The 24,358-nt window shown below is 41.5% G+C and overlaps 2 protein-coding genes across 2 annotated transcripts; one reads left to right on the top strand and one right to left on the bottom strand.

Annotated features, from left to right (window-relative positions):
* Window positions 1–159: 159 nt before the first annotated feature.
* On the bottom strand, window positions 160–8,270 carry LOC142374677 (sphingosine-1-phosphate phosphatase 1-like). The gene is made up of 4 exons (XM_075458422.1): window positions 8,071–8,270; window positions 7,206–7,891; window positions 3,058–3,147; window positions 160–2,089 (listed from the first exon to the last, which is right to left on the bottom strand). Exons 1-4 carry the CDS (start codon window positions 8,081–8,083, stop codon window positions 1,538–1,540), a joined length of 1,341 nt encoding a protein of 446 aa, XP_075314537.1. The 5' UTR covers window positions 8,084–8,270; the 3' UTR covers window positions 160–1,537.
* On the top strand, window positions 7,109–23,837 carry LOC142374676 (voltage-gated delayed rectifier potassium channel KCNH5-like). Its single transcript, XM_075458421.1, has 12 exons — window positions 7,109–10,647; window positions 11,972–12,095; window positions 12,429–12,535; window positions 12,681–12,809; window positions 13,471–13,586; window positions 13,745–14,137; window positions 14,397–14,489; window positions 15,323–15,752; window positions 18,320–18,519; window positions 19,493–19,745; window positions 19,885–20,081; window positions 21,769–23,837. Exons 1-12 carry the CDS (start codon window positions 10,575–10,577, stop codon window positions 22,897–22,899), a joined length of 3,246 nt encoding a protein of 1,081 aa, XP_075314536.1. The 5' UTR covers window positions 7,109–10,574; the 3' UTR covers window positions 22,900–23,837.
* Window positions 23,838–24,358: the final 521 nt, after the last annotated feature.

The following is a 24,358-nucleotide window of genomic DNA, read 5'->3' as shown; positions in this document are numbered from 1 at the left end:
GTCTTAGAGGAAAATTCTTGTAGCTTACTGCTTGATACATTTATTTATACAGATCAATACTGTACTGTAGGAGAGAATCTCAGATAACTACTGAATCATTCCTTTTAATGGCCTTAAAAGACACAGAGACAATATTGTAAACCAAAATCAGAACACAAACTGCTTTAAAATATGATATTTAATTGCAAAAATAAGCGAGCAACCTTCTTTTTCTTGTGATTTTATTCTTCCTGCTTTAACATATTGTCAATAGTCACACTCTTATATAACGGGCAAAAATCTGGGAGAATTGATCATGACAGAAGACCAATAGGTTCTTATGACAAAAGTTGGATATGAACATTCTGACATTAATGTAAGAAATTAATCATCAATAAAACATTATGACAAATTACAAATAGATACATCAATCACAGAAGTTATAGGGTCAAACTTCTGGAATTCATGATAATAAAGAAGAAAAAACATTTACAACGTTAAATTTTTCAGATCAAGATCGTAATGACAAAACAATTTATCAAAAATATTTGTTTGTCTTGATTCAGAGTGCACTTAACTTGTATTTGGGCTAAAAAAAAAAAAAAGATTTTTAAAAAAGAGGCGGTGAGATAATGCTGACCATGGTAATGTGAAAAAAACAGAAGTTACATAAAAGACCTGCTCAAAGTTCAAGTCTAAACTATCCTGACACCATTTGATCATCTTTTACTGCTTACTTAAATGTGAAAACAAAAGACACATTGGGTGTCTTCCGATTTCACAGACTCAGCATTTATTTTCTTCTCGGGAGGATGAAACTCTCCAATAACATTCTCATAAATGAGGGAAGTGCACAACAGATTTTCAATGATGAACTCGAGCATCATTACAGTCCATCTAACACGCTTTGTATTTGCGAGGGTCCGGTTAAGACGTAGGGGGATCTTTAAAGGACAATACAGGTGATGATGTGAGTAAACGATGCAGCAACAAATCCCTCTGAAGACTTTAACCCTACTGTGTTCCCTCGGCGGATATTTAAAAACTGGCCACAGATATCTTACATTCTTTCATTTATATAAAAGTAATTCCCTAAAACAGCTGGAATCAGCTCTTTTCAGACCAAAAACACTAGATTGCGTTAGTGGAACTGTATTTTCAGCCATAGATTAATACATAATTAATACTTACGGTATATTTATAGCACCCTGACTGCACAAGTTAGATTTAGCCCAAATAATTTATTATGGTTCTCATCATAACAAAACACACAAACATGTGCAGCGGTGTCGCCCGCTGTTGTGTTTTCATATAGTCTACTGATAATCTTTGGTGGAAACGGTACGGATTAGGATCAACTCTGTTTTTTTTTTTTGGTTTTAGTCTTTTAGTGGGATTCATCGACAGTGGAAATAAACGATACTATCAGATTTAGCGTTTGCTCGGCTTCTATCGTGCAGAAACAGAGCTTCTATCTTGTGTCAAAAATAAGCAGTATGTTTCCAAGTGCAGTTGGCCTTCACGGTGTCAGTCCGACATGACTGTTTGTACACAACACTCAGGCAAGGTTGAAGATCCCAAAGAGGACAGGCACAAAGCAGACACAACTAAAACCCACAACACTGTAGACAATGTAACGATATGGCAACTCCACTCTCATGTGCTGCCTCGCCCGTCTTACGTCATCCGAGGGCAGCCCGAACAGTCGGCACAGGAACGGAATGGTCACCGCTTTCATGACCATTCTCGTGACGAGGATGACAGCGACTCCGATGAGGAAGCGCAGAAGGGAGCGTAACACCGGGCCTGCGGTGACCGGTGGTAAAGTTAGAGGAAGTGAGGAGAGTGGTGGATCTTGCAGCAGCCCCAGCTGATAGTTCACGTGGGTGGCCAAAGCGGCCCCGGCCCCGGTGCCTAGAGCCTGAGCGGTATCGCCCCGAGATGTGCTCCACGAATCCAGCGAGAAAGCCACAAGTCCGAGGCTCACGTGCGACACGATGATCACAAGCGGAGCGTAGTGGTCAATCATGTAGTAGTTGTCAATCTTTTCCAAGATTGGCTGGAAGAAGGCGAGAACCAGAAGGCTGTACAGGAAGCCCGTGATTACCTCCTGCAATAACAGTACAGAAATGATTGAAAACCAGTAATATATTTCTTCCCCAACATCCTACAGAGCAGAGCATACATTGTCTGACTTCCTTCACAACATTTCTACATCATCACATAAACAAACAAATATCCTGCTTTATTCTGGCCTGAAGGAGGCGCCGTTTTCCTTATAGTTATAAAAACTGTCGGAAAAATCAGGTGAGTTGCTGACGGTCAAACGGGTGTTACCATAAACACTAAAAGCAGTTGCCAGGTCACACAATCTAATCTGGTCTTATCAACCGACTTTCATTTGATTATGAGCTTTACATTCATATAATGTCCAAAGAAGCTCAAGTGTTATCAAGGGCTCATTAATCTAACCACACATCAGAGATGATATTAAAACCTATAAAGAATAAGGGCAATTAAATTCAGTAAAAGCTCATGATGTCTCCATACATCAATCAAACCAAGAGTTAAGAAGTTCTCTGTGAATGAGTTTCTATTAATTAGAACCATTTCTTCACAAAGTCCCCTGGCTTTCCTTTGAATGTTCCATTTTTCTGAAAAACACAATAACGACTGGCTAAGAAATAACTTCAGTAAAAAATATAATCAATTTAATCGTGTTTTAAAGTTACATGCCTCAGGAAATATAGCAAGTTAAACTGTGAAGAGCAAAGCGCTCACAGGAATGTGCTTTGTGTGCTTTAAACTACTGGTCCGACCGCTCCTGACACAACAAACAAATTAGTCGTAAAGGCTTATTTCTTTTGGAAAACATCCATGAGAAGTTCAAGGCTGTGAATATTTTTGCCACAAATGTTCTTAGAGAACATCTTTGACCAGGCAAAGGAATATTTCACTAAATCAACAATAAGGGACAAAATACATGGTCCAGGTGTCGCAGCATCACCTAATATTCTCCGTTTTCATTCATATTTCAGAGGATATTTTTATTTGATATTAATTATTTAAGCTGCTTACCAGAATAGAGTGCATGCCCATGTAGACTCTGCTAACACAGACCAGGACGCTCCAGCCGAGAGCCACACAGAAGCCGAAGAGGAAAGGGTACTACAAGAGAACACATAAGAGTTATCACAGCATTATAAGTACATGTAAGTTTGATAAAAACTTCCAGGGCAGAGCAATTTTATCGATACTGCGATATATATCGATATTTCGATTCCCGATAAAGTATCGATTTTACAGCCGCGAGTATCGATTTTTTAAATTTAAAATAAATATATATATATATATATATATATTTTTTTTTTAAAGCAAACTTTATTGAAAAGTCAGACGTTACAATTCGTGAAAACACAGAACATTAAAGGATAAGACCGGTTTTTTGACATTGGGCCCTTGATTTCACATTATAACATGATGTTCTACTCACCCCTGCGTGTTGTTGAACATTTGGAGCTGTTCCGAAGATATTCGCGAGGCGTCTGGCTGCTCTCTTGAGATATTCGGCCATGAAACGGTTTCCTATGGGCAAGCTTATACAGGCACAAACTATGCTGTTTATAATTTATTAATTACTCTACACTAGCACTGATAACGTGGAGGTGCGTCGCTTACTTAAAAAAATTCGGGTTACTAATTTTGAATTTTAGCCGAATGAATAAATAGGCAGCAGGTCTGTGGGCTGTCTGTGGTAGTAGCACCACGAGGACGTCAGTAACACCCACTTTACGACAAAAATTCAAAATTACAATAACCCGGATTTTTTTAAGTAAGCGACGCACCTCCACGTTATCAGTGCTAGTGTAGAGTAATTAATAAATTATAAACAGCATAGTTTGTGCCTGTATAAGCTTGCCCATAGGAAACCGTTTCATGGCCGAATATCTCAAGAGAGCAGCCTGACGCCTCTCGAATATCTTCGGAACAGCTCCAAATGTTCAACAACAAGCAGGGGTGAGTAGAACATCATGTTATAATGTGAAATCAAGGGCCCAATGTCAAAAAACCGATCTTATCCTTTAAGGTAATACAATACAATTCCAGGGGGTCACATTATACAAAACAGTGATAAATTAGTTCATAAAAATGTTGTATAAAGTGCATAGCTCTCATGTTTGTGACATGTTCGTTTGTTTCTGTTTGTCTGGCTGTGTTGTCCTCCCGGTTCAAAGGTTGGACCACCAGTCCAATCAGCAACGATTCATGTCAAATCACACTGTCCCTTTTTCCCCCCAGAAAATGATATAAGTGTATCGAATCGTATCGAATCGTATCGTTGGCTGAATATCGTGTATCTTATCGTATCGTGAGATTAGTGTATCACTACAGCCCTACAGGGCAGGGTCTGTGTAACAGCTTCCCCAGGGGGTATCATGGTTAACTTGTATGTGGGAACATTTAGTAGGTTTGCTTCCTGACACTGTGTATATATGACCCGTATGTGTCTTTGAAAGAATTCACACAAAGTTCACTGTGTGAAAGTCTCCATTAATCCCCCCCAACTCTGTCACGATGTACTTTGGCTCTGCAGTGCATCACACCAAATGCTAACATCAGCACACTCACAACAACAAGAGTGTTTGGCAAGTATGTTTGACATGATTACCATCTGAAGATCTGCTGAGTGGCAGTGCACAGAACGTGTCATGAGCTTAAGCACAGCTGCGGTGCATTGTGAAATGGGAAAACATCAGGGTAAAAGGCCTTAATGAACGGGCATGAACGTGTGTGACAACGGGGATCTAACCAACAGCTGCTGTCAAGTTAATAATGTAACACACAGTCATCTATTAATATAAACTGTGAGGTGGACTGATCGAATGACCGACCAAAATCCCACCTCCAGTTCAACTAACAAGCTTCAAACCGCACAGATAACCCTCTTACTATCATTCCAACCTTGAAATCTGTTTATGGCCGGCATCTTATCTTTTACAACCTCTTTCTCCAAATTGTTTTAGTTTTTCTCACGTGAAGGCCACGCCAAGAAAGTTCAGGCAGTTCATACAGCTGTGTCCGTTCAGTTCAAAGCCCCTCGGGCAGACGCACAACAACAAAAAGCTAATTTCAGGTACTGAGCTCTTCCTTCCTGGTGGTGGCCGCTTGTTTTGTCTGTCGGCGCATTTTTTCTCTCCCCACCCAACACAGCATGTCCTTCCTTTGTGTCTGTTCCTCTGCGACTTCCTCTTTCTCTCCCAGCCACTGATTCTGTGTCAACTTCTGCCTTCATTTTCCTCATGTGTGGGCGGTATTTTAACTCGTCAGGAGATCGTATCTGTTTCTGCACAGCCAAACTCACTCATGAGAGTCCAAACCTTTCAGAGTGTATTTTTGTCATTTATTCTTTAATCATATCAGTCCTTCGGCATATCCCAATGAAAGATTTAGGACATATTCATAGCCTTTGTTATAATTGGCTTTGTTCTTAGACATTATGTATTTTACTAAATAATCAATATTCCTACTTTTCCACTCTGTTCATACAAACGCAATGTATGTCCAAGACTTTAAGATGACATGGTGGGACAAAATAACTGGGTCAGATAGGTCTGGTACAGTAGATACACTGTACACGCCTAAAACAACGCCTCCTCATGCCACTAAAAACTGTCCAATTATATTCTGTCGAGTGTAAGTCCTACCTCTGTGAGATAAAGGTGAACAGAAATATGAAATGTTTCTGGATATAGGGGCTCGGGCTGACGGATTTCCTGCGAGAGCTGTGTCACTCCGAGTCCAGCGCTGCCGTACAAGTGCCCACGAATAAATACTTTGTTTAACTTAAGATTTCTCCAGCTTGTTCTTGGCCTTCCAATGAAAGAATCGGGCTAACACCTTTTTCCAGTTTCATTTAAATGTCCTACATCAGGACAACGTTTAAATGTCAAATCTTCGTTGTGGTCCGAAGAAGTTTCTCAAAAAAACAAAAACATTTCTCTTGAGAGGCCTTTAACACGCTGATCGCCGGCAAAAACAACTAAACTTTCACTGTGTCTGATAGAGGGCTTTGTTCACTGTAGCTATTTCTGACACAACCTGTTAGTCCACTTCAACAAAAGTGCTGTGTGCCGCTCTGTATGAGGGCTGTAAGTGGCATTTTTAGCTTTTATGCATTCACACCTTTGCCCTTTTTGCTGTTCCTCATACAACACTGGGCAACAAGGAGTTTTCCTTCCATTCCTTTAGACAGACCAACCTACCGAGAGGCTCTGGCAAGAAAATACATGCTGCTCTTTTCACTCTTAATTAGATTAGGTTCCTTGTGTGGTTGCTTATTCAACTCGGATCTTTTTAAAGGTAGATTATACCTGAAATGCAGTAAGTATTGCCGGATATTCCTGTGTGTGTTTGTGGTGGGGAGGGGGGAATGCAGCTTTTGGGGCACTTTGGCATCTGTGATATCTGTGACATTTAGAAAATCTGCTCAGCTTCCTTGTGGGTTTATCAAAGCGGGTTCATACCCAGCGGGCCAGGATGAAAACCAAGGTAACAAGAAAAGAAAAAAAAGAAAAGAGGAGTAGATCCACGAGGCTGCGCCCTGTGAAACAAAACATATTTACTGCTCGACAGCTTCAGGGATGAGTACACAGGCATGCATGGGAATGAATTGAAGCCATTAAACGGCATTAAAACAAAACAATAGAATTAGAGGAATTGTGAAAACGTGACTTATGTGCGCGATGCTCCGCAACTCATGCGGTTACGTGGAAAAGTATAAGAAAAACACACGTCCCAATTTCTGAAGACTCGAAGATGAATTATTGAAATATAAAAGCTGGCAAAGAAAAAATAGCACACATTCCCATCGAAAAGCTACAGCCTGAGAAATTCTAAGTAATTATTATTAGTAATTATTACTATTAGCTAATTATTTCACCCCTAGAGATAAATATCTTAATTTCCCCCCAATTTCTGAAACATGCCAAACAGTTGGCCTGGGGCCTCTGGGGCCCTTGAGGGTCTGAAGCCCATAGGACCCACTCCCTGCATCTGCACCCAAACTGCACTGTTTCAACTACATTTAAACATTTCATCCCATACATGGACTAATTGAACTGATCATATCCACTGAAATGTGGTTTTGGTCTCAGGTTTGGATCAGAGTCTTCATTCCCTTCTGTGGAAAAGACGCTTTTCAGGCTGGTGTTTACAAACATGCTCACCTGCCACCGGCCGTAGGTCAGCATGAACAGACAGAAAGGTATGGCCGTCCCCGTCATGGCGTGCGTGGAGGGCATGCTGTACTCGGAGTTGTAGAAGACCTCCACCTTCACCACGGGAGGGGAGGCCGGTCGGGACCAGCGGACCATATCCTTGGTGGACTGTCCCACGAACAGGTTCCAAGCCCAGACCACGATGAGCCTCCGGCTGACCACGGCGTCGATGTTCCAGAAGAGGAATGGGAAGAAGATGATGAAGAACATCTCGTTGCCCAGCTCAGTCCCAAACGTGAACAGGTAGAAGAGGAACTTGTTGTGGATGAGGAACTCCTGACCCACATCTCCAGTCAAGGAGTTTCTCCGGAGGGGTTTCGCTCTGGTCGTGTCTGAGTCGTCCTCCGCCGCTGATGGACCTTCGGGCCTGACGGTGTCGTCGCCCTGCATCCCGTTAATCTGCGATGTGGCGGCATCTCCGTTCCCTACACCTTCATCTGGGCTCTGGCCCTCCTGTTGGACCCTCCTCCTCAGCCCGGGACGGTCCAGCTCCGACCGTCCACTGTCCGGCTTGATTCGTTTATCCGGAAATGTTCCTTTGACGCCGCAGAAATTTTGAAACCTCGCTACATGGCAGGGGTCTTGGAGATAATTACACGTCTGTACAAACGTCTTTACGACAGCGCTTGCCATGTCTTCAGAAAAGGAAAAAAAAAACGTGATTAATTTACAGCACAAAGTAGTTTTCTGTCGCAAAAAAATATGTTCATCATCGAGGAAGCTAAGCAGAAGTGAAGCTCGGCGGCCGGTTCATTCCTCCTAAAAACACGACAGCTTGAGCTAGCGGCGCGGAGCGGTAACACCTCGGTAATACCTGGTAACTGCATTCAAAACGCCGACTTTGTGGATGTACAGCGTAGACGTACAAGACGGTAGCATCCAAAGTCCGTTACAGTTAACCATTACTCTAAGATTAGTAGCGTTAATTGAGCCACCGTCTAACTGCGTCAGGCCGTTAGTAGCGTCTGCTCGGCTTCCTCTTCTGTGGTTACATTTCTTCTTCGTTTGCCTTAATGTTAGTCGGTCAAAGCTCAAAATGAGAAAGTACCTCCTACTGCTGAGCATGTAACACATGGCAGATGTCCAAAACGGCCTCAAAAGTTAGCTTCTATCTACGTGTGGATGACAACTGGTGGGTTGAGGAGTCAGTTAGACTACTATATTGATTATTGATGGATAACAAAATATGAAATACTCAAAAAGCTGTACCATGTCGATGTGGTATTGGGCTACTATAGCATTACCATTAAAGGCCTTGCACTCACAGTTCTGACAAAATGTTTCATTCTTTTTTGGAAGTCTTTCTTTAAAAAGGACACGGAGCATCCTGACTGCTATCAGATCAAGACAAAGCCAAACCACATTCTGTGCATACCGAGCACATTGTGTCCTGGTGTTAAACTGGCCCGCCTGCAGGCCAGACCAGCCCACTGAAACACATCTTGTCATGATATGAGAAACATGACAACAGAGAGACTGAACCGAGGAGCAGAAATCCTATAACAAGCCAGCTGCGATGCAGCCTAGTGGTTAAGGTGAAAAAAAAAGTTTCAGTTTCGTCATTTGATACAGTTTTTAAAATCTTTTTTCATTTTCAGTCGGGCCAAAAACCTTCCGAAACCTGGCAGTGTGAGTGCACAACTCTGAAACATGAATTTTTACTTAGGATTAAGCGAGTCAGAGCTGTCAGGAGATGAGGTTTAAGAAGCCATGGCAGTGAAACTGGAAGATGAAAGCTCAGAGCAGCATAATCTTCTGAGGAACCTCAGCATTGCTTTGCAGTCTAATGGCCCTGCTGGTTCTTGTAATTAATATTTGCTAAACGTGCACTGAACTGTAGGCTCCCTCTCCTTCCTCCGTCACTTCAGTTTCAACCCCACTGTGGAGGAGAGGAAAAACAAAAATAAACATTAGCCACAACCAAAAGCTTTTTATCTGACTCTTCCTGAATATCTCCATCCGTCTTTATGTTTGTCCAGAAAAGATCCCGAGTAGGTCACCTTCTATTCTACGTTGCCCTTTAATACCCTCTCAAATAAATCTAGTGATGTGGCTACTATCTAATGGTGGGATCAGCTGAGCCACAATGACAGAAAATCAGCCTTTTGATACTTTAGGATCTGTCCCCAAACAGAAACAGAACATAAGTAAATGGAAACGCTGAAATATACCAGTGACTATATCCACAACTTAAACCCAGAATGGTTTGATTAAAGTGCATTCAGTGCTGGAAAGGCCCAGCCTTTGTTAGACATTTTCAACATGAATTGTTCTTCATCATATGAGCCTTGATGGAGCGTAGTAATGTCTCTGTGTATCTTATATTGTGGGAACTTTCCTCTCGCTTGTCAAACATACTGTGCTGGATCTCCTGCAGTCTACAGGAAATACATGCCTGCGTTCCCTTTGTAAGTCCCTCTGCCTCGATGGTTTTATATAACAAAAGCCTCACTTCTGACATGATAAATGTTCATCTGTAAACCGCTTTGTCATATTTACCCTGTTAAAGATGTAATGAAGCAAGCACTTTTGAAAGTACTTGACATTTCCTTGATTATTTTTTACATACTGATGACTTAACAGACTGAGATGTTTCAACTATCGTTAATGAATCAGACGATTATAATGATTTCAAAAACACCTCAAATACAAACACTTCCAAGCCACATTTATGATAAGGATGTATGTAGATCTCAGATAATAACGATAAGATAAATAAGCACATGATTCATGCAGAATGATAAAAAAAAAAAAAAAAGTAGTTGAATTAGTGTCTGTGAAGTCAGAGATAATAAGATCAGAACAGTGCTGGAAAATCAACGGAGTTTCCTTCAAAATTAACTCATCTTTTTTTTACAGTAAAAGTCAAAGTCAAGCCTTTGAAATGTACTATATCTGTAGTCTGTGTGCACATAAATAGTCTAATATGATGTCACCTAATATTAGTTTAATATTTGGATCTGGCTGAACACCGGTCTTTAGCATGGTGGTTAGATCTTAGTGTGATCCAGTTTAAAGCCCAGTGACAGGCTTTTGGGCTCTTATAGATTATTCCAAGTAAAAATGACCCTTTGGACATAATATTCACAATCAACCGTATATTCATGATTTAAAAAAAAAAAGATTGCCGAGTGGAAATCCTCACCCTGCTTTGAAGCTTTAAATTTTGTAACCCTCATGTCATCCGGACGTGCTGCCGCTGACGTTGGCTTGACTCTTGTGATGCGAGTTGCTGTGGGTCAGTCCGCGGAGAGGAGTTGTTGATGCCAGCACGACCAGCAGCGCACAGCACCGAGTCTCCGTCCCGAACCCTCCACCATGCATGGGGGTAAGAGAGGGCTGGTGGCTCCGCAGAACACTTTCCTGGAAAATATTGTCCGGCGCTCCAGCGGTGAGTTTCATCCTCAACTACATTAAAGAATGAAGTCTTTTTTTTATTTTTAATTGTTATTATTTTAAACATTTGGTCAGGGTTTGGGTGCAATTTCATGTTTTTTACATTTACCGGAAAACGGGTATAGAATCAGCAAACAACTCTTTTCTAAGTTACACAGTTTTTACTGACAATAAATCTTTCTGCGCACTGATGAATTATGTAATCGCCCAATCGACTCATATTCAAATTTCCTGCATATATCAAGCTACAGTCTGTAATATTGTGTATGTTCATGGTATCAATAAAAAGTTGCGTTAATGTTGACAACTGTATTAGTTGCAGAAGGAACCATGTTTGGTCGTTTCATAGCCACACGGAATTTAAGGTCCTCTATATCAAAGGATCAAGTTTATCTTTAATTGTTTTTTTTTTTTTTACATTACAGTCTATGTAGGTTCATATTGCGGACAATAAATAAGAAAGTTTAACAATATAGCAGTAGTTAAAGACTACTGCTGATAAGATAAAAAAGAAGATAAAAGGCATGGGCCTCTTCTTTGACATTGTTTTATTGATTTTTTTTTTATTCAGCACCCATAGGAACAAAGACACTCAGACAGTAAATATGAGAACCTCCATTATCATTCTTTTGAAGATTGGATTTGCAGCCATTTCTAAAAGAGGACTTATTTCTGTTCTTTTAGGGGATTTTTAATATGATTTGCTCTCACGGTGCCTCGTTTGTGCCGTTTAACCTCTGGCTGTGCACATGTGCCCTTCAGTGGAGTGGCTGTGATGCGTCTCAGCAGTACTACCGTTTATAAGTTTTTTGTCAGACTGGCAGCCTGCGCGGGACACAACTGGTCAGCCTCTTCATAAAATGGATTAAATACCTGGAAATGTTCTTTGCTCAGCTTGGTAACACATTCCAAGCTTGTTTAGGCCCTGAAGATAATCTGAAATGTAGTCATTGTTGTCTGAATGCATGACTTTCTTAGAAAATTCACCTCTCTGAAACTCAAGCAATGATGTCTTGAATCTGATCTCATTCAGCAGGTACTTTACCATATTTCTGCTTTAAAGATGAATGACTTTGTGTTTTCTTGCTAATATACTAGGCAATTAAAACAATGGTAGTAGTTGGCGAGTTTGCTTTATTGTGATTATTCAAATGTGATTTTCAGTTAAACACACGTGTGACATACACAGAGGTTTTCAATGTGACATCAGTGGTTTTGTAACTGCAGTACTCCTGATGTTATGCATGTTAAATGTCAAGAGGTGCAGTTGCCCACCTGGCTGTGTCATCAGTCCTGTATTTTCCTGTGCTTTCTCTCAGAAACCAGTTTCTTGTTGGGGAACGCACAGATCGTGGAGTGGCCGGTCGTGTACAGCAACGATGGATTCTGCAAGCTGTCTGGATACCACAGAGCTGAAGTTATGCACAGGAGCAGCACATGCAAGTAAGATGCCATTTGTGCTCTAATGAACCTAAACGTAAAGTTACTGTGGATGTTTTCTTTAGTTTGCTCACATAGTCCAGAGCCAACACGTTTTGCGTCAAGACTGTCTTTGTTGATGCCTGACTGGGAACTTGCATGCATGAATCAATTATGCAGAGGTTGTTCTTGCAACTAAACTGCATTTATCAGAGCAAAATGTTTGAGTTTGAAGACACAATTTCAGATAAAGAAAACATCATATTTGTCTTGTTAAAGCTTAAATTATTTTAGTGTCCTGGCCAGTCTTTCCCGCACTGGGTGATAGATTCTTAAAAGGCTACAAATGTTTTGCAGTTTCATGTACGGTGACCTGACTGACAAAAAGACTGTGGACAAAATCAGACAATCCTTCAACAACTATGAGTCCAATTTCCATGAGGTGCTTCTCTACACAAAGAATAGTGAGTATGACGACATGTTTTTTTTTTTTTTTTTTTTTTTTTTTAAATGGTTAAAACCACCATTTAAAGTGATATTTACTTAATTACTTATTGTTCCATTTGTCATGTCACAACACAAATCTTGCATTTTGTTTGTTTCGAACAGGAAAACCAATATGGCTTTACATGCAGATTGCCCCAATTAGAAATGAAAACAACAAGGTGGTGCTTGTCCTCTGCACCTTCAAAGACATTACACTTTTCAAACAGCCCATTGAAGAAGAATCCGCCAGAGGTGAGAGACACCTTACATCAAAACCTAATGGGTTCAACTTGACGACATTTCACTGTATTTGATACTGGACTGTCAGGGTTTATCTCAGGGAGTCCAACCGGTCGAGTGAAAGACCGAAGTGGAGGATGAAGTGCAGCCAAAACTGCAGTGCACATGAGTGGCTGTGACTTAACAGACATTTGTCTCCCGGGGTGTAACGTAGGACGGTCCAGGTGTTGTGTGTTCTGGTCTGCCTTCTCAGCGTCTATGCAGTGCCATGTCCCAGGGGATTAAGGGACTTTATATAGACATGAAGTAGAAAGAAAAGACAGTCAGGCCACATGTCGCAGAATAAAAATGCTGCTTGTGCACAAAGGACAGGTTTTACAGTAAGAGCTAAAAACACCAGTATGTCTTCTCAGCGCATTTAGGTGCTGTCACATCCTCATTATCTTGAGATTTGTATATGATCATTTTGAATTACACATGTTGTAGCAGTACATGATATTGTAGTAACTCAATATAGATTTATTAGATATTTGATATTGTAAATGTATTAGATATTAAAAACAGTTTCACCACTCTGAGCTGAAATTTTAATGATGTGATGTTCCACTTCCAACCAATCAAATATTGCCTTTGACCATCATGCGCCTTCGTAAAAATCTCTGTCTGTGTGCAGGGTGGACGAAGTTTGCTCGACTCACAAGGGCGCTGACCAACAATCGCAATGTGGTGCCGCAGTTAGCACCACTGAGTAAGACTGAGGTCAGCCACAAGCCCTCCAGATTGGCTGAGGTGAGCAGGCCTGACTGAAGAAGCTGATAATAGTGCATCTTTATAAAAAAAACATTTTTTTTAAAATCACAAATTTGAACAGTAGACTTGCACAAGTTTGGAGACACATTCCATATGATTTTGAACTCATGCTGGTAAATGTTTCCTGTCATCGAAAGGCTCTTCAGCTAGGATCAGACATTCTCCCTCAGTACAAACAGGAGGCCCCTAAGACCCCTCCACACATCATTCTCCACTACTGTACCTTCAAGACGACCTGGGACTGGGTCATCCTCATCCTCACCTTCTACACCGCCATCATGGTCCCCTATAACGTTTCCTTTCGGACCAAGCATAACAACTTGGCTTGGTTGGTGGTGGACAGCGTGGTCGATATCATCTTTCTGGTTGACATTGTGCTCAACTTCCACACCACCTTTGTGGGTCCAGCTGGAGAGGTCATATCAGACGCGAGCCTGATTCGAATGAATTACCTGAAAACATGGTTTGTCATCGACCTGCTGTCCTGTCTGCCCTACGACGTCATCAACGCATTTGAAAATATAGAAGAGGTGAGTCAGAGCTAAAGGGGCCTTCTGAGTTAAAACCGAGCGTTTCAGACAGAGGATGACAGAAACCAGGGCAGAAACCCCATTAAACCTCTTTGAGTAGAACAATATGAGCCTTTAAATTAGTACGCTATTCACTCTTTACGTTGCTTGAATGGATTATGTTAATTTAGGACTCAGTTGTTACTAAAATAGCTTAAACAGTGTTACTTCAAACTTTATGTAAACAGAGAAAATTTCTGCTTTGTTGTTTCTTATAAAGGATGCTGTCCCACATGCCTCTCAAGCAAGTCATCTTCGGGACTTTTCACACTTCCACAGGAATACTACTCGGGCAGAAGACTCTGTTCTCACAGTAAGTCTTACTAATGGAGCTGCCATAATAGATAGATAGGGCTCACATTACACTTGCAATGTATGGTATGCTTAAAATTTTCCTTGTTGTGATAAAACCACACCGGATTATTACAAAATTCAGAGGTTCTCTTTAAGCTTGTTGTTTTGATTTCTAAATCAGAACTTTTTTAGAATAAAATGATACCCCTCCTCCAACCGCCACTGGAATCAACATTAACCAGTAATTAAAGAGTTTGTAGTTGCTAAAAAACAGAAAAGCTGTCCTGTCCAGGCAACATTGGTTATTTGTGTATCACATCTGGATTTATCATCCTGATAACATTTAAAATGAAGCTTTCCAACATGTCAAACTGGAAACACTCCTAAATGTCCTCCAGAAATACTTTATAGGATGCACGAGCTACTGGGGACAGATGGCAGATGGTTATGAAAGTAAGAAGACAGGCTGAGAGAGCCAGGTACATATTTCTTATAGATGTTGATGCTCAGTAAATGAAGCTAAAAGACAAGTAAATATTGGGCTTACATTCACCAGTTGGCCATGAATGGTTGATTATTAGGCATTTTGATTGAAAGGTTTAAATCATCTCACACAATTCAGCACAGCTAAACTGCATTATTTTCCAAACATCAATTTATCAATTTGTTTGGTTGATCTCCCTAAATTCCCCAAATAGTCACATATTTTTTCTTTACAACTAGAGTTTCTGCCATGATTGTGCCTTTAGTTATTAAATCATTATCAAATAAGTTTCAGACTAGTTCAAAATGAAATCTTTACCATGGAGTTGCTGCCTGCCTGGCTCACTGTTTCTCCCTCTCCCCCTGCAGGGTCTCAGCAGCCTCTTCAGGTCCCTAAAAGTGATCCGCCTGCTGCGTTTGGGCCGAGTTGCCCGGAAGCTGGACCACTACCTGGAGTATGGGGCGGCCGTTCTGGTTCTGCTGGTGTGCGTTTTCGGCCTGGTGGCCCACTGGCTCGCCTGCATCTGGTACAGCATCGGGGACTACGAAGTCATCGACGAGACCACCAACAGCATCAAGACGGACAGCTGGCTCTACCAGTTGGCCCTGAGTATCGGAACGCCTTATCGCTACAACACCAGCGGAACAGGCCAGTGGGAAGGTGGTCCCAGCAAAGACACCCTGTACATTTCTTCTCTCTACTTCACCATGACGAGTCTCACCACCATCGGATTTGGGAACATCGCTCCGACAACAGATGGCGAGAAGATTTTCTCTGTGGCTATGATGATGGTGGGCTGTAAGTAACTCACAAATTATTCCAAAGTTTGCAGAAGCTCTTTTGAATCTTCTTTGCCCCTTCAAATACATGTTGATGTGATGTTCAACGCCAGCTGAAGTGGAAACTAATCTAATAGATCTGAAATTACATAACATTATTTCAGGACCAGAACTTTGAGACGACATCATCACAACAAGAAACTCAATCAGTGGCAGTGTGATGTAATGTCGTGAGCTATGACTTTTAATCAGAGCCGAATGAGAAATGAAATGTTTAAACATGTCAGTCAAATGTCTTCAGTAACATCATCAGCAGGAACTATATGTAAGAACAACAGCCGCCAACCAATAGAAACATTTCCATCTCCCCATCCCTTTGACCCAGACAAAAGTACATACATCTTCTGATGCTCTTTTTATTTCATTCATGCATTCACCCATTCATAATGTGCCAGCAGAACCTTGCAGGAGGCTGAACAATCTGGACTCACTTACTTGCACGCAAGTCAAGACAGTGTGCTCTCCACAGCCCTGCTGGCTATGTAACAGCTGTGGGTATGGCAACATATGGCATATGTGTTGTGTGGGATCAGGAAGATCGTCACAGACATGCGTGATAATAAGTCCTTCCTGGCTTTGATCAACATATTTTACATATGTGAGTTCATAGTGTGATCTGTAAGAAATTAATTAATATTGTATTTAGACTTGGTGTATTTTTCTGCACTTCAAGTCATTTTCATCACAGTGAAGAAGCTCATTCCTCTTTTCATTCTCGTCGAAGTTTTAATTGTACAACCAACATAAACTCAGACCCATGCGTTGAATGGATACAAAAGAGCTGAATACGCTTCAGCGTCATTACTTTAGCACAGAGACAATTGACTATCTCAATATACTACTTTGATAATGACAGAGTTTGGCATTTAGTAAGAGACGTAAATCTTTAGCTGTGAAAGGCTCAACAAATGCACACACAGCCTCGTCTTCTGTCCTGCAATTCACATTTCACTGCAGCCTTGAATCACAGCTGAGAGTTTAGGACTCGGCTTTGTCGATAATAAAAAGTGACATATTCAGCGCCCATCACAGCCTGCTCTACGAGTGTCTGTCTGAAGGCTGCTCATCACATCAGAGAAGAAAGGTGTATGTGCTAATTCAGTCTTACTAAGATTCCATCCCCCTTTTTGTGATTTTCTACAAACTCTCGAATGAGAAGCTGATGTACAGTACGGTTGTATAACATCATGAGTGTTTAACATAGTAGATGCTCCCTAACAGTCTTTTCAGATCATTGTCCTTACAGTAACAGTAGATGTAATTCAGGGATGTGATGAGATGAAGCTTACCTAAATACAGCTAACATATTGGAAGTTAAGTTAAATTGTAGTTTTTAAACTTAATAAAAACCATTAATAAATGTAACATTTATTTCTCTGCTTTATTTTCACCACTCTCTGATAGCTTCACCTTAGTGTCACCTCCTCCACAGTATCTGTCATGTCTCGCCTGCAAGCATTAACCTTTGGCCCACCCCGCTAAAACAGCATGGAAAATGATGCAATAAAACCAGTGAGGACACAGAAACTGACAGCCACGCTCCAAGGTTTGCACTTCCAAAAGTAAACAGCCATTGCTTTGATGGTGCCCTAATCACAAAGACCCCTCAGTCACGCTGCCGTGTCCGGTTCAATGGTGGCCGATACGTGTCCTGCTACAGATACGGTAATTATTCGATTAGAGAGAGTGTTCGAGGAGAGGGAGAGTTTGCCTGCAGGCTGGAGTGGAGGAAGTGGACAATGAGCCATCACGTTGGATATGTGTCCTAACCTCTGTGATCTTGCTGTGGCGAGTGGAGACATTTTCTCCTTGAGTGGATAAAACCTCTCGATATGAGATCCTGACTGACTCTTTGAGGCCACTGCAGCACGCCACTCTCACTGAGGAAATGTGCAATATAAATGATATTATAGACACTTGATACACCCCTCACTGTGTGTGTTTTCTTTATAAGAGAAGCGCTATTTGAACTACAGTTTGCTTTAAACAGGTACTGCCAAATGAAAGCCATCAGTTAAATATGATTGTTGTATTTGTACTTAGGGAATATATCTCTTAGTTTGTCCCTTTTGAATGATGGATATTCCTTATACTGGTAAAATGCATTATTGTTTCATAACTAGTTTATCAATAAAACAATTTTTCCATTTGGCAAGGCTTAATAAAAACTCATCTTCTACAGTTGTGTGAGGTTTTGTAGGTGTTTTTGCCTCTTTCAAACTCCCTAACACAAAACATGATCCATTAAAAAACCTTGCTACTTTTAAAATGATTTCAGGAATATGAAGAAGGAATACTTAAATATTGTTCCAACAAATACAATTAATGGTGCTGCTGACCTCATTTTTCTCATTTCAGACCTTCATATAAACCCAGACCCTTATGATGCAAAAGGTTTCCTTAGAACAAAGCATCCTCCCTTCTCATGTTGACCTGCATGTCAGTTTGTCACGTCAGACTTTCTCTCACAGTTACTTGAGTTTACCCCTTCATCTTTTCTTTTTTTTTTTTTTTTTTTTTCGCTAGCTCTGCTGTATGCAACCATCTTCGGAAATGTCACCACCATCTTCCAGCAGATGTACACCAACACAAACCGCTACCATGAGATGCTCAACAACGTGCGAGACTTCCTCCAGCTGTATCAGGTTCCCAAAGGTCTGAGCGAAAGGGTCATGGATTTCATCGTCTCCACCTGGGCCATGTCCAAAGGCATAGACACGGACAAGGTATCGTTTGTGCTGGTCACTGCCGGGGTGGGATGGTTTCATTTTTAAGTGTTAAAGATTAAGAAGAAAGGTAAAAGTGAAGTGAGATTGCTTTAAAAAACAATCCCACAAATAGATCCTTTTTTTTTGTCAGTTAACTCCATATAAATCTGCGTTGTCAGAAGTCAGGTCCGTCAAACTCGAGGCTTCAGAGAAGAAAACCACAAACCAGTGACTGTAACAGTGGCTAGTGGCTTAATTAACCACATAGAGTCTATGAAATGTTTGCTTTGTTCATCTTTGTTCATCTTTGTTCTTAGAGTAAATATGGCACATTGTGGTTTCACAGACTTTCACTGCTTGCAAAATACCATTATGGTCACTGAATCCTCAGTCTATTGTCCAGCATACGTTTGTGTGACTTAACAGCAGTATGTATCAGTTCAAATTAACCCGCTGTGGTAACCAATCAAAATTGCATCCCCGTCCATTGATGGACTAAATCAGAAGATATACCACGGTATGCCGAGAAAACCGGAACATTACGTTTAGATTTAAAGTGAAGCGTTACTGATTTCACAGCTGAGCCACCTACCAATGTTTTTATGTGCATCACGGCTGCATTGCATTGTGTGAAATTTATGCCGGTGACCGGTGCATGCATAACGGAAGTAAGCACCCTGTGCACAGCTGGGTTCATACTAAGGTTTCACAGATGCTCAAAAAATGTTCATTGTGTTTTGATGTACTAAATTTAATGTCAGCATGGAATTTCTAGTTCTGATACAAAGAGTGTTTTGGACTGTTCTCTGTTTGAGATAGCTGCATTCCTGCTTTAAAGTTGGAGATTACACGGCTTTGATAGAAATCTAACTTTAACAACGTGGTTACTTTTACAGAGGTCTACTCATATTTGGTAAAAGACCAGATACTGTGCTGTAGATCAGATGCACTTTCTTTAAAGATACACCGTTTGCCGTCAAATCTCTCTCAGGTTCTCTCCATCTGTCCCAAAGACATGCGTGCGGACATCTGTGTGCACCTCAACAGACAGGTGTTCAATGACCACCCGGCCTTTCGTCTGGCGAGTGACGGCTGTTTACGCTCCCTCGCAGTGGAGTTTCAGACCACGCACTGTGCACCTGGAGACCTCATCTTCCATATCGGAGAGAGCGTTGATACGCTCTGCTTTGTTGTCTGTGGTTCACTCGAAGTCATTCAGGACGACGAGGTCGTCGCAATACTCGGTAATACGGAGCAATATGCTGTTTTTCTGACATTGTCTTTGCACAAAGAATGTAAGATCCAATTGATGCTCCCTACAGTAAAGATCCACTTTTACTCCTGACATAATTCAAGTTTCAGACAATGTCTGGTCCTGTTCAGGTAAAGGTGATGTGTTCGGAGATGTGTTCTGGAAAGAGACCACGCCTGCTCGAGCCTGTGCAAACGTGCGAGCGCTGACTTACTGCGACCTGCACGTCATCAAGAGAGAAGCTCTGATGAGGGTGCTGGACTTTTACACGGCCTTCGCCAACTCCTTCTCCCGCAACCTCATCCTCACCTGTAATCTACGGAAAAGGGTAAAAATGAGCCTTCAACTGAGATGTATTGTGTTCCAGCCTTTAGTGTAAGTTGCTCGCACACTTGCGTGATATCAACCTTTGAGTTCAACATTTCATACATTCTTAATGGATGTTCTCTTCAAAATCAATCCAGCTCATGTGGTTTGCTTTGTTCAGGACTCGCTGATATGAAAAACTTCTGAATTGTTTGAAACATTAACTTTTATTAGACTCAGAATTATTTAATAGAACCATTGTGCGAAGAGCAACAACCTAAGCTTGCCCTTCAGGAATATTAGAACTGCGCTCCTCGAGTAACAGTGAGTTTACTAAAACAAACAGCTCTACACAGAGAGTAACTCATTTATAGTGATTTAAAATTCTCTAAGTAACTGCATACTTTCATTTTCCTGTCTTCTCATGCAACATAACTCTCTTAGAAGAAGTACTATGGAATAGTTTCCTGAACTCAATCTCAGTGAAGCAGCTCTGAATCTAAAGAACTTGTAGCTTCTCGTTGAAAGATTTATGATGCTTCAGATACATTCTGTGAAAATTAAATGATTCATTATTCATTCGAGCAGCTTTAGGAGCTGTCCATGCATGCGTAAGCCTCATTTTGCTTGTGTGTGAAAAACAACCACGTTTTGTAAAACAGCAGGACTTTCAAACCTTTTACATCTGATGTTCAATTGTAAATACTTTAAAGACAACGTGTCAGATCTTGAAAGGGAATAGTTGTTGTTTTTTTAAACTATGCGCTCATTTTGAGTTTGATGCCAGCAGCATGTTTTAAAAAGCGGTGGCAGGGTCAGCAGAAAGTCTGCAAAGATGGTTTAACACGCATGGCCTGAGTAACTTATGCATCTGTGAAGGCACAATAAAGTGTGAGCAGTATTCATGACCATGCAGATGATGTCTTTCTCTGGAAAGGTTCTACTTAAAAGTTCAGGTGTTATTCCATCCTGCTTGCATTCCAGACCTGTCGCCTGTTGAAAAGGATGTATAAATTTATGAAAAGTAAGTTTGTGAAATAAAGATGTGACACAACAGAGTGGAAAACATGCCTCTGGCCCAGCTTCGTAAAGATTTGCTGCTGGCATCACAGTCTAAATGAGCATTTAGTATGATTTCAAAAGCATTAAAAATTCGTTTCAATTCGTTACATGTTGTCTTGGTAATATTTATCAAAGCAAATGATCAAGTTTAAAACTATGCCCTGGAGCTTTTGGGGATAAACTGCCCGTCGTCAGCGCAATAAAACAAATACATAGAAAACATCAACTGCAGTAAAAGTTCATCTCCAAACATTTGGCCACTAATACAGTTTTTGGAAAGACAGCTGAAGTGTTTTGCATCGACATGTTTCAGCAGCATGTTTGTCAAATGTCAAAATGAGAGGAGTGAGATAGTTGAAACAAACATTATTAAAGTCTTTGTCTTCAGCAGGAATTCAGTTGCTTCAGGGCCTCAATAGAGCTTCATTATGAAATGTGCTTCATTAACAGTTTCCCTTGTGCACCACAGTCACCTTTATTTCAATGTACTTAGCAGCTCTAGATGGTTGACATTGCAGTAAAGCTGTATTGTAGCATATACATTTGTCTCGCTTCACCTTACATTATATGTATTTGCAGTAAGTTCAGCACTCATTTTCTCTGTGATTTAAATGTTTCACTTTCCGCACACACAAACTGTCTTTCAGATCATCTTCAGAAAGATTGCTGATTTGAAGAGGGAGGCGGAGCGCCAGCGGAGCGAGGTGGCGCTCTCCATCCCTGAAGATCACCCAGTTCGCAAGCTGTTCCATAGATTCAGACAGCGGAGAGACTCTCAAACACCAGGAGAGTCAAATACCTTCTTTGATCATAACTGCGTTCGGGTGGAGCCGCAGCGTCATCACCGCACTGATGCAAACGCTTGCCCTCGGCGTCAGTCTGCATCCTCTCAGCAGCAGGAGCTCAGCTCCCCTGTGCAAAACGACACACCCTGCGCGGGAAGGGGGAGTGTAAGCAGCGGCTCCAGCGTGGCTGCTCCTCAAGAAGTGTTTGTCCATGCTGAAAAATCCGAGCACAGCTGCACACAAGTGACTGTGGAGTCTAAATCAAGGCCTTGTGGCGAGAGTCAGCTCTGTGAGAGGGGCAACAGCAGAGAAGCAGGTCCAGAGGGCGCCGCAGGTGGTGTTCACAGCAGCAGAGGTGCCCGAGGGTGGGCAAAGTTCAAGAGCGCCACATCTGCTGTCCTGGTGCGTCCCGCTGTGGAGGAAGACAAGCAGCCACAGAAAGCAGTGCCGGGGCCCAAAGCATCGCAGCACTCAGAGCAGTCTGCAGCTGCCAAGAAGAACCAGGAAACAAAGGAGGGCGGACAGATGGGGAGCACAGAGGGCGGCAGCACCGCAGGAGAGACGGGGGAAGAAACAAGCATCCTGCACAAAACGGACTCCTGCGACAGCGGCATCACAAAGAGTGACCTGCGCATCGACCGAGCCGGAGAGCCACGGAGCTCATTTGAGCGAAGTCCAATGGAAAGGAGCCCTCTGGAGAGAAATCTATTGGATCACAGTCCGGGCGTTTACACTGAGCTCTCCCTCAGACAGTCCTTCGTACAGCCAGTGTCTGGACAAGCTGTGCTTCAAGCGGCGCTGCATGAAGCCAAGCTGGAGCTGAAGGGAGACATTACAAAACTGAGCAGCCGGTTGTTGCTCCTGGAGTCGCAGGTGAGCGAAATCCTCAGGTTGCTGTCGATGAAAAGGAGACTCTCACTGCCTCCGACTTCTTCAAAAGCAAGAATAAACAATCAAGACTCAGTGACAACAACAGAAGATGAGCGTTTTTGATGGATTCAGAACTGGGATCTGTCAGAAGAACTGATGGAGATAAGCGCCCTGCATGTCCTGCTGGAATGGAAGAAGCTTCTTGCATTGAGAACTTGACTGCATGCACAAATCCTCTTTATTCAACCCCAACATCACAGAAACCCAGGGATTTTTCTAACTTTCATGACTGTGCTTTTTACATTTGAGAATGCCGTGAATGAGCAGGAACAGATGATGAACAAGTCAAATATAATGCTGTTGCTTGAAAATTGGTATGTTTTAGAAGTATTTTTAATAGAACATACGTCTACAACTTTAATGTACGAATGTGCTTGTTGAAACACGCTAGCCTGAGGAAACAAACTTTTAAGTTAAAACTGATCTTTTCATTATCTTCCTCACTTTAAACAAATGACTCGCTTTGTCTTTGATTTTTTTTTGGCTCAGTGGAACGACTATCTTTACAGTCAGGTAACTATGTGTGCCTTACTTTGATAAGATTAACGAACCCTTTCAGGTTTTGAACTGTTTTATAATACAAATGCAAATCCTGTTGGTGTCGTCCCTCTTTTCCCCAAAGCACTGTTAGAGCCAGAGGATAATGAAAACATCTATGAGATATGAATTAATTTAATGAACTGCTCAGAAACTAACGTCCACATGCACGTAAACAAGGAATAGGATTGCAGTCCAAGAATTGTCATTTTAGCTTCTTTTTTTTTTTTTCCCTTCTCACACGAGATGTACTTTCTTGAAAAAGATGCGAGTATCTCAGCAGGTGATAACAGGAAATGCTCAGGTAAATTTGTTTGGTAGATGTGTGACTACAGATAACCTCAATACGAACTTGTAAGGATGTCAGCATGCGACTGTTTGTTGATTTTGTACACCTGTTTTCAGTTCTATGCATTTAATCACTTTGCATGCATCCCAGGGAACCTGTCGGCTGTGAAATGAATAATGAAAACCGATCACCGTCTGTTGTTTGGTCTCTTATGCAACACTGCAGTCCATCTTTATTGGATGTTGATTAGAAGACTTGAAAGCTACACCCCCCACACAGTTATTATGAGTGATGGGAATGTCTTTGTTCACGCCTGCGAGGGGGAGTAGAGGAGCAGTTTTAGCCTGTAAATCCTGCTGGGACTTTTTTTTTTTTTCAGGGTCCCAAGCAGCAAAGCCACAAAAAAAGCTCTGATGCTTTTGCTCTTTAAATCCCTTAAAAATGACAGTCAGGTAAATCCGTTAGGCTTACAAACATGAACCTTCACATCATGGTCCTTGATACTTCCCACTACTCTGTTTATGTTTTCACAATCATCTCAAAAACAGCTTGGCCTACACTGAAATGTCTTTCAAGATAGATAGATAGATAGATAGATAGATAGATAGATAGATAGATAGATAGATCAGGTTTCCCTATGGAAAGTTAACTATATAACTATGGAAGTTTTTCTGTGCCATCAGTTTGAATACGAAT

This window comes from Odontesthes bonariensis, chromosome 24, assembly GCF_027942865.1.
Source record: "Odontesthes bonariensis isolate fOdoBon6 chromosome 24, fOdoBon6.hap1, whole genome shotgun sequence".
Classification (NCBI taxonomy): Eukaryota; Metazoa; Chordata; class Actinopteri; order Atheriniformes; family Atherinopsidae; genus Odontesthes; species Odontesthes bonariensis.
Note: the sequence above shows the minus strand (reverse complement) of the source record. Positions and strands in the feature narration are given on the sequence as shown.

Excerpts from the sequence above, each read along its gene's own strand:
- LOC142374677 (XM_075458422.1), bottom strand. Across the intron at positions 3,148-7,205 it reads TGACCTACGGCCGGTGGCAG|TACCCTTTCCTCTTCGGCTT; the intron begins GTGAGCATGTTT and ends GTTCTCTTGTAG. Across the intron at positions 2,090-3,057 it reads TGGGCATGCACTCTATTCTG|GAGGTAATCACGGGCTTCCT; the intron begins GTAAGCAGCTTA and ends CTGTTATTGCAG.
- LOC142374676 (XM_075458421.1), top strand. The coding sequence starts at position 10,575 with ATGCATGGGGGTAAGAGAGGGCTGGTGGCTCCGCAGAACACTTTCCTG. Across the intron at positions 10,648-11,971 it reads TATTGTCCGGCGCTCCAGCG|AAACCAGTTTCTTGTTGGGG; the intron begins GTGAGTTTCATC and ends GCTTTCTCTCAG. Across the intron at positions 12,536-12,680 it reads GCTTCTCTACACAAAGAATA|GAAAACCAATATGGCTTTAC; the intron begins GTGAGTATGACG and ends TGTTTCGAACAG.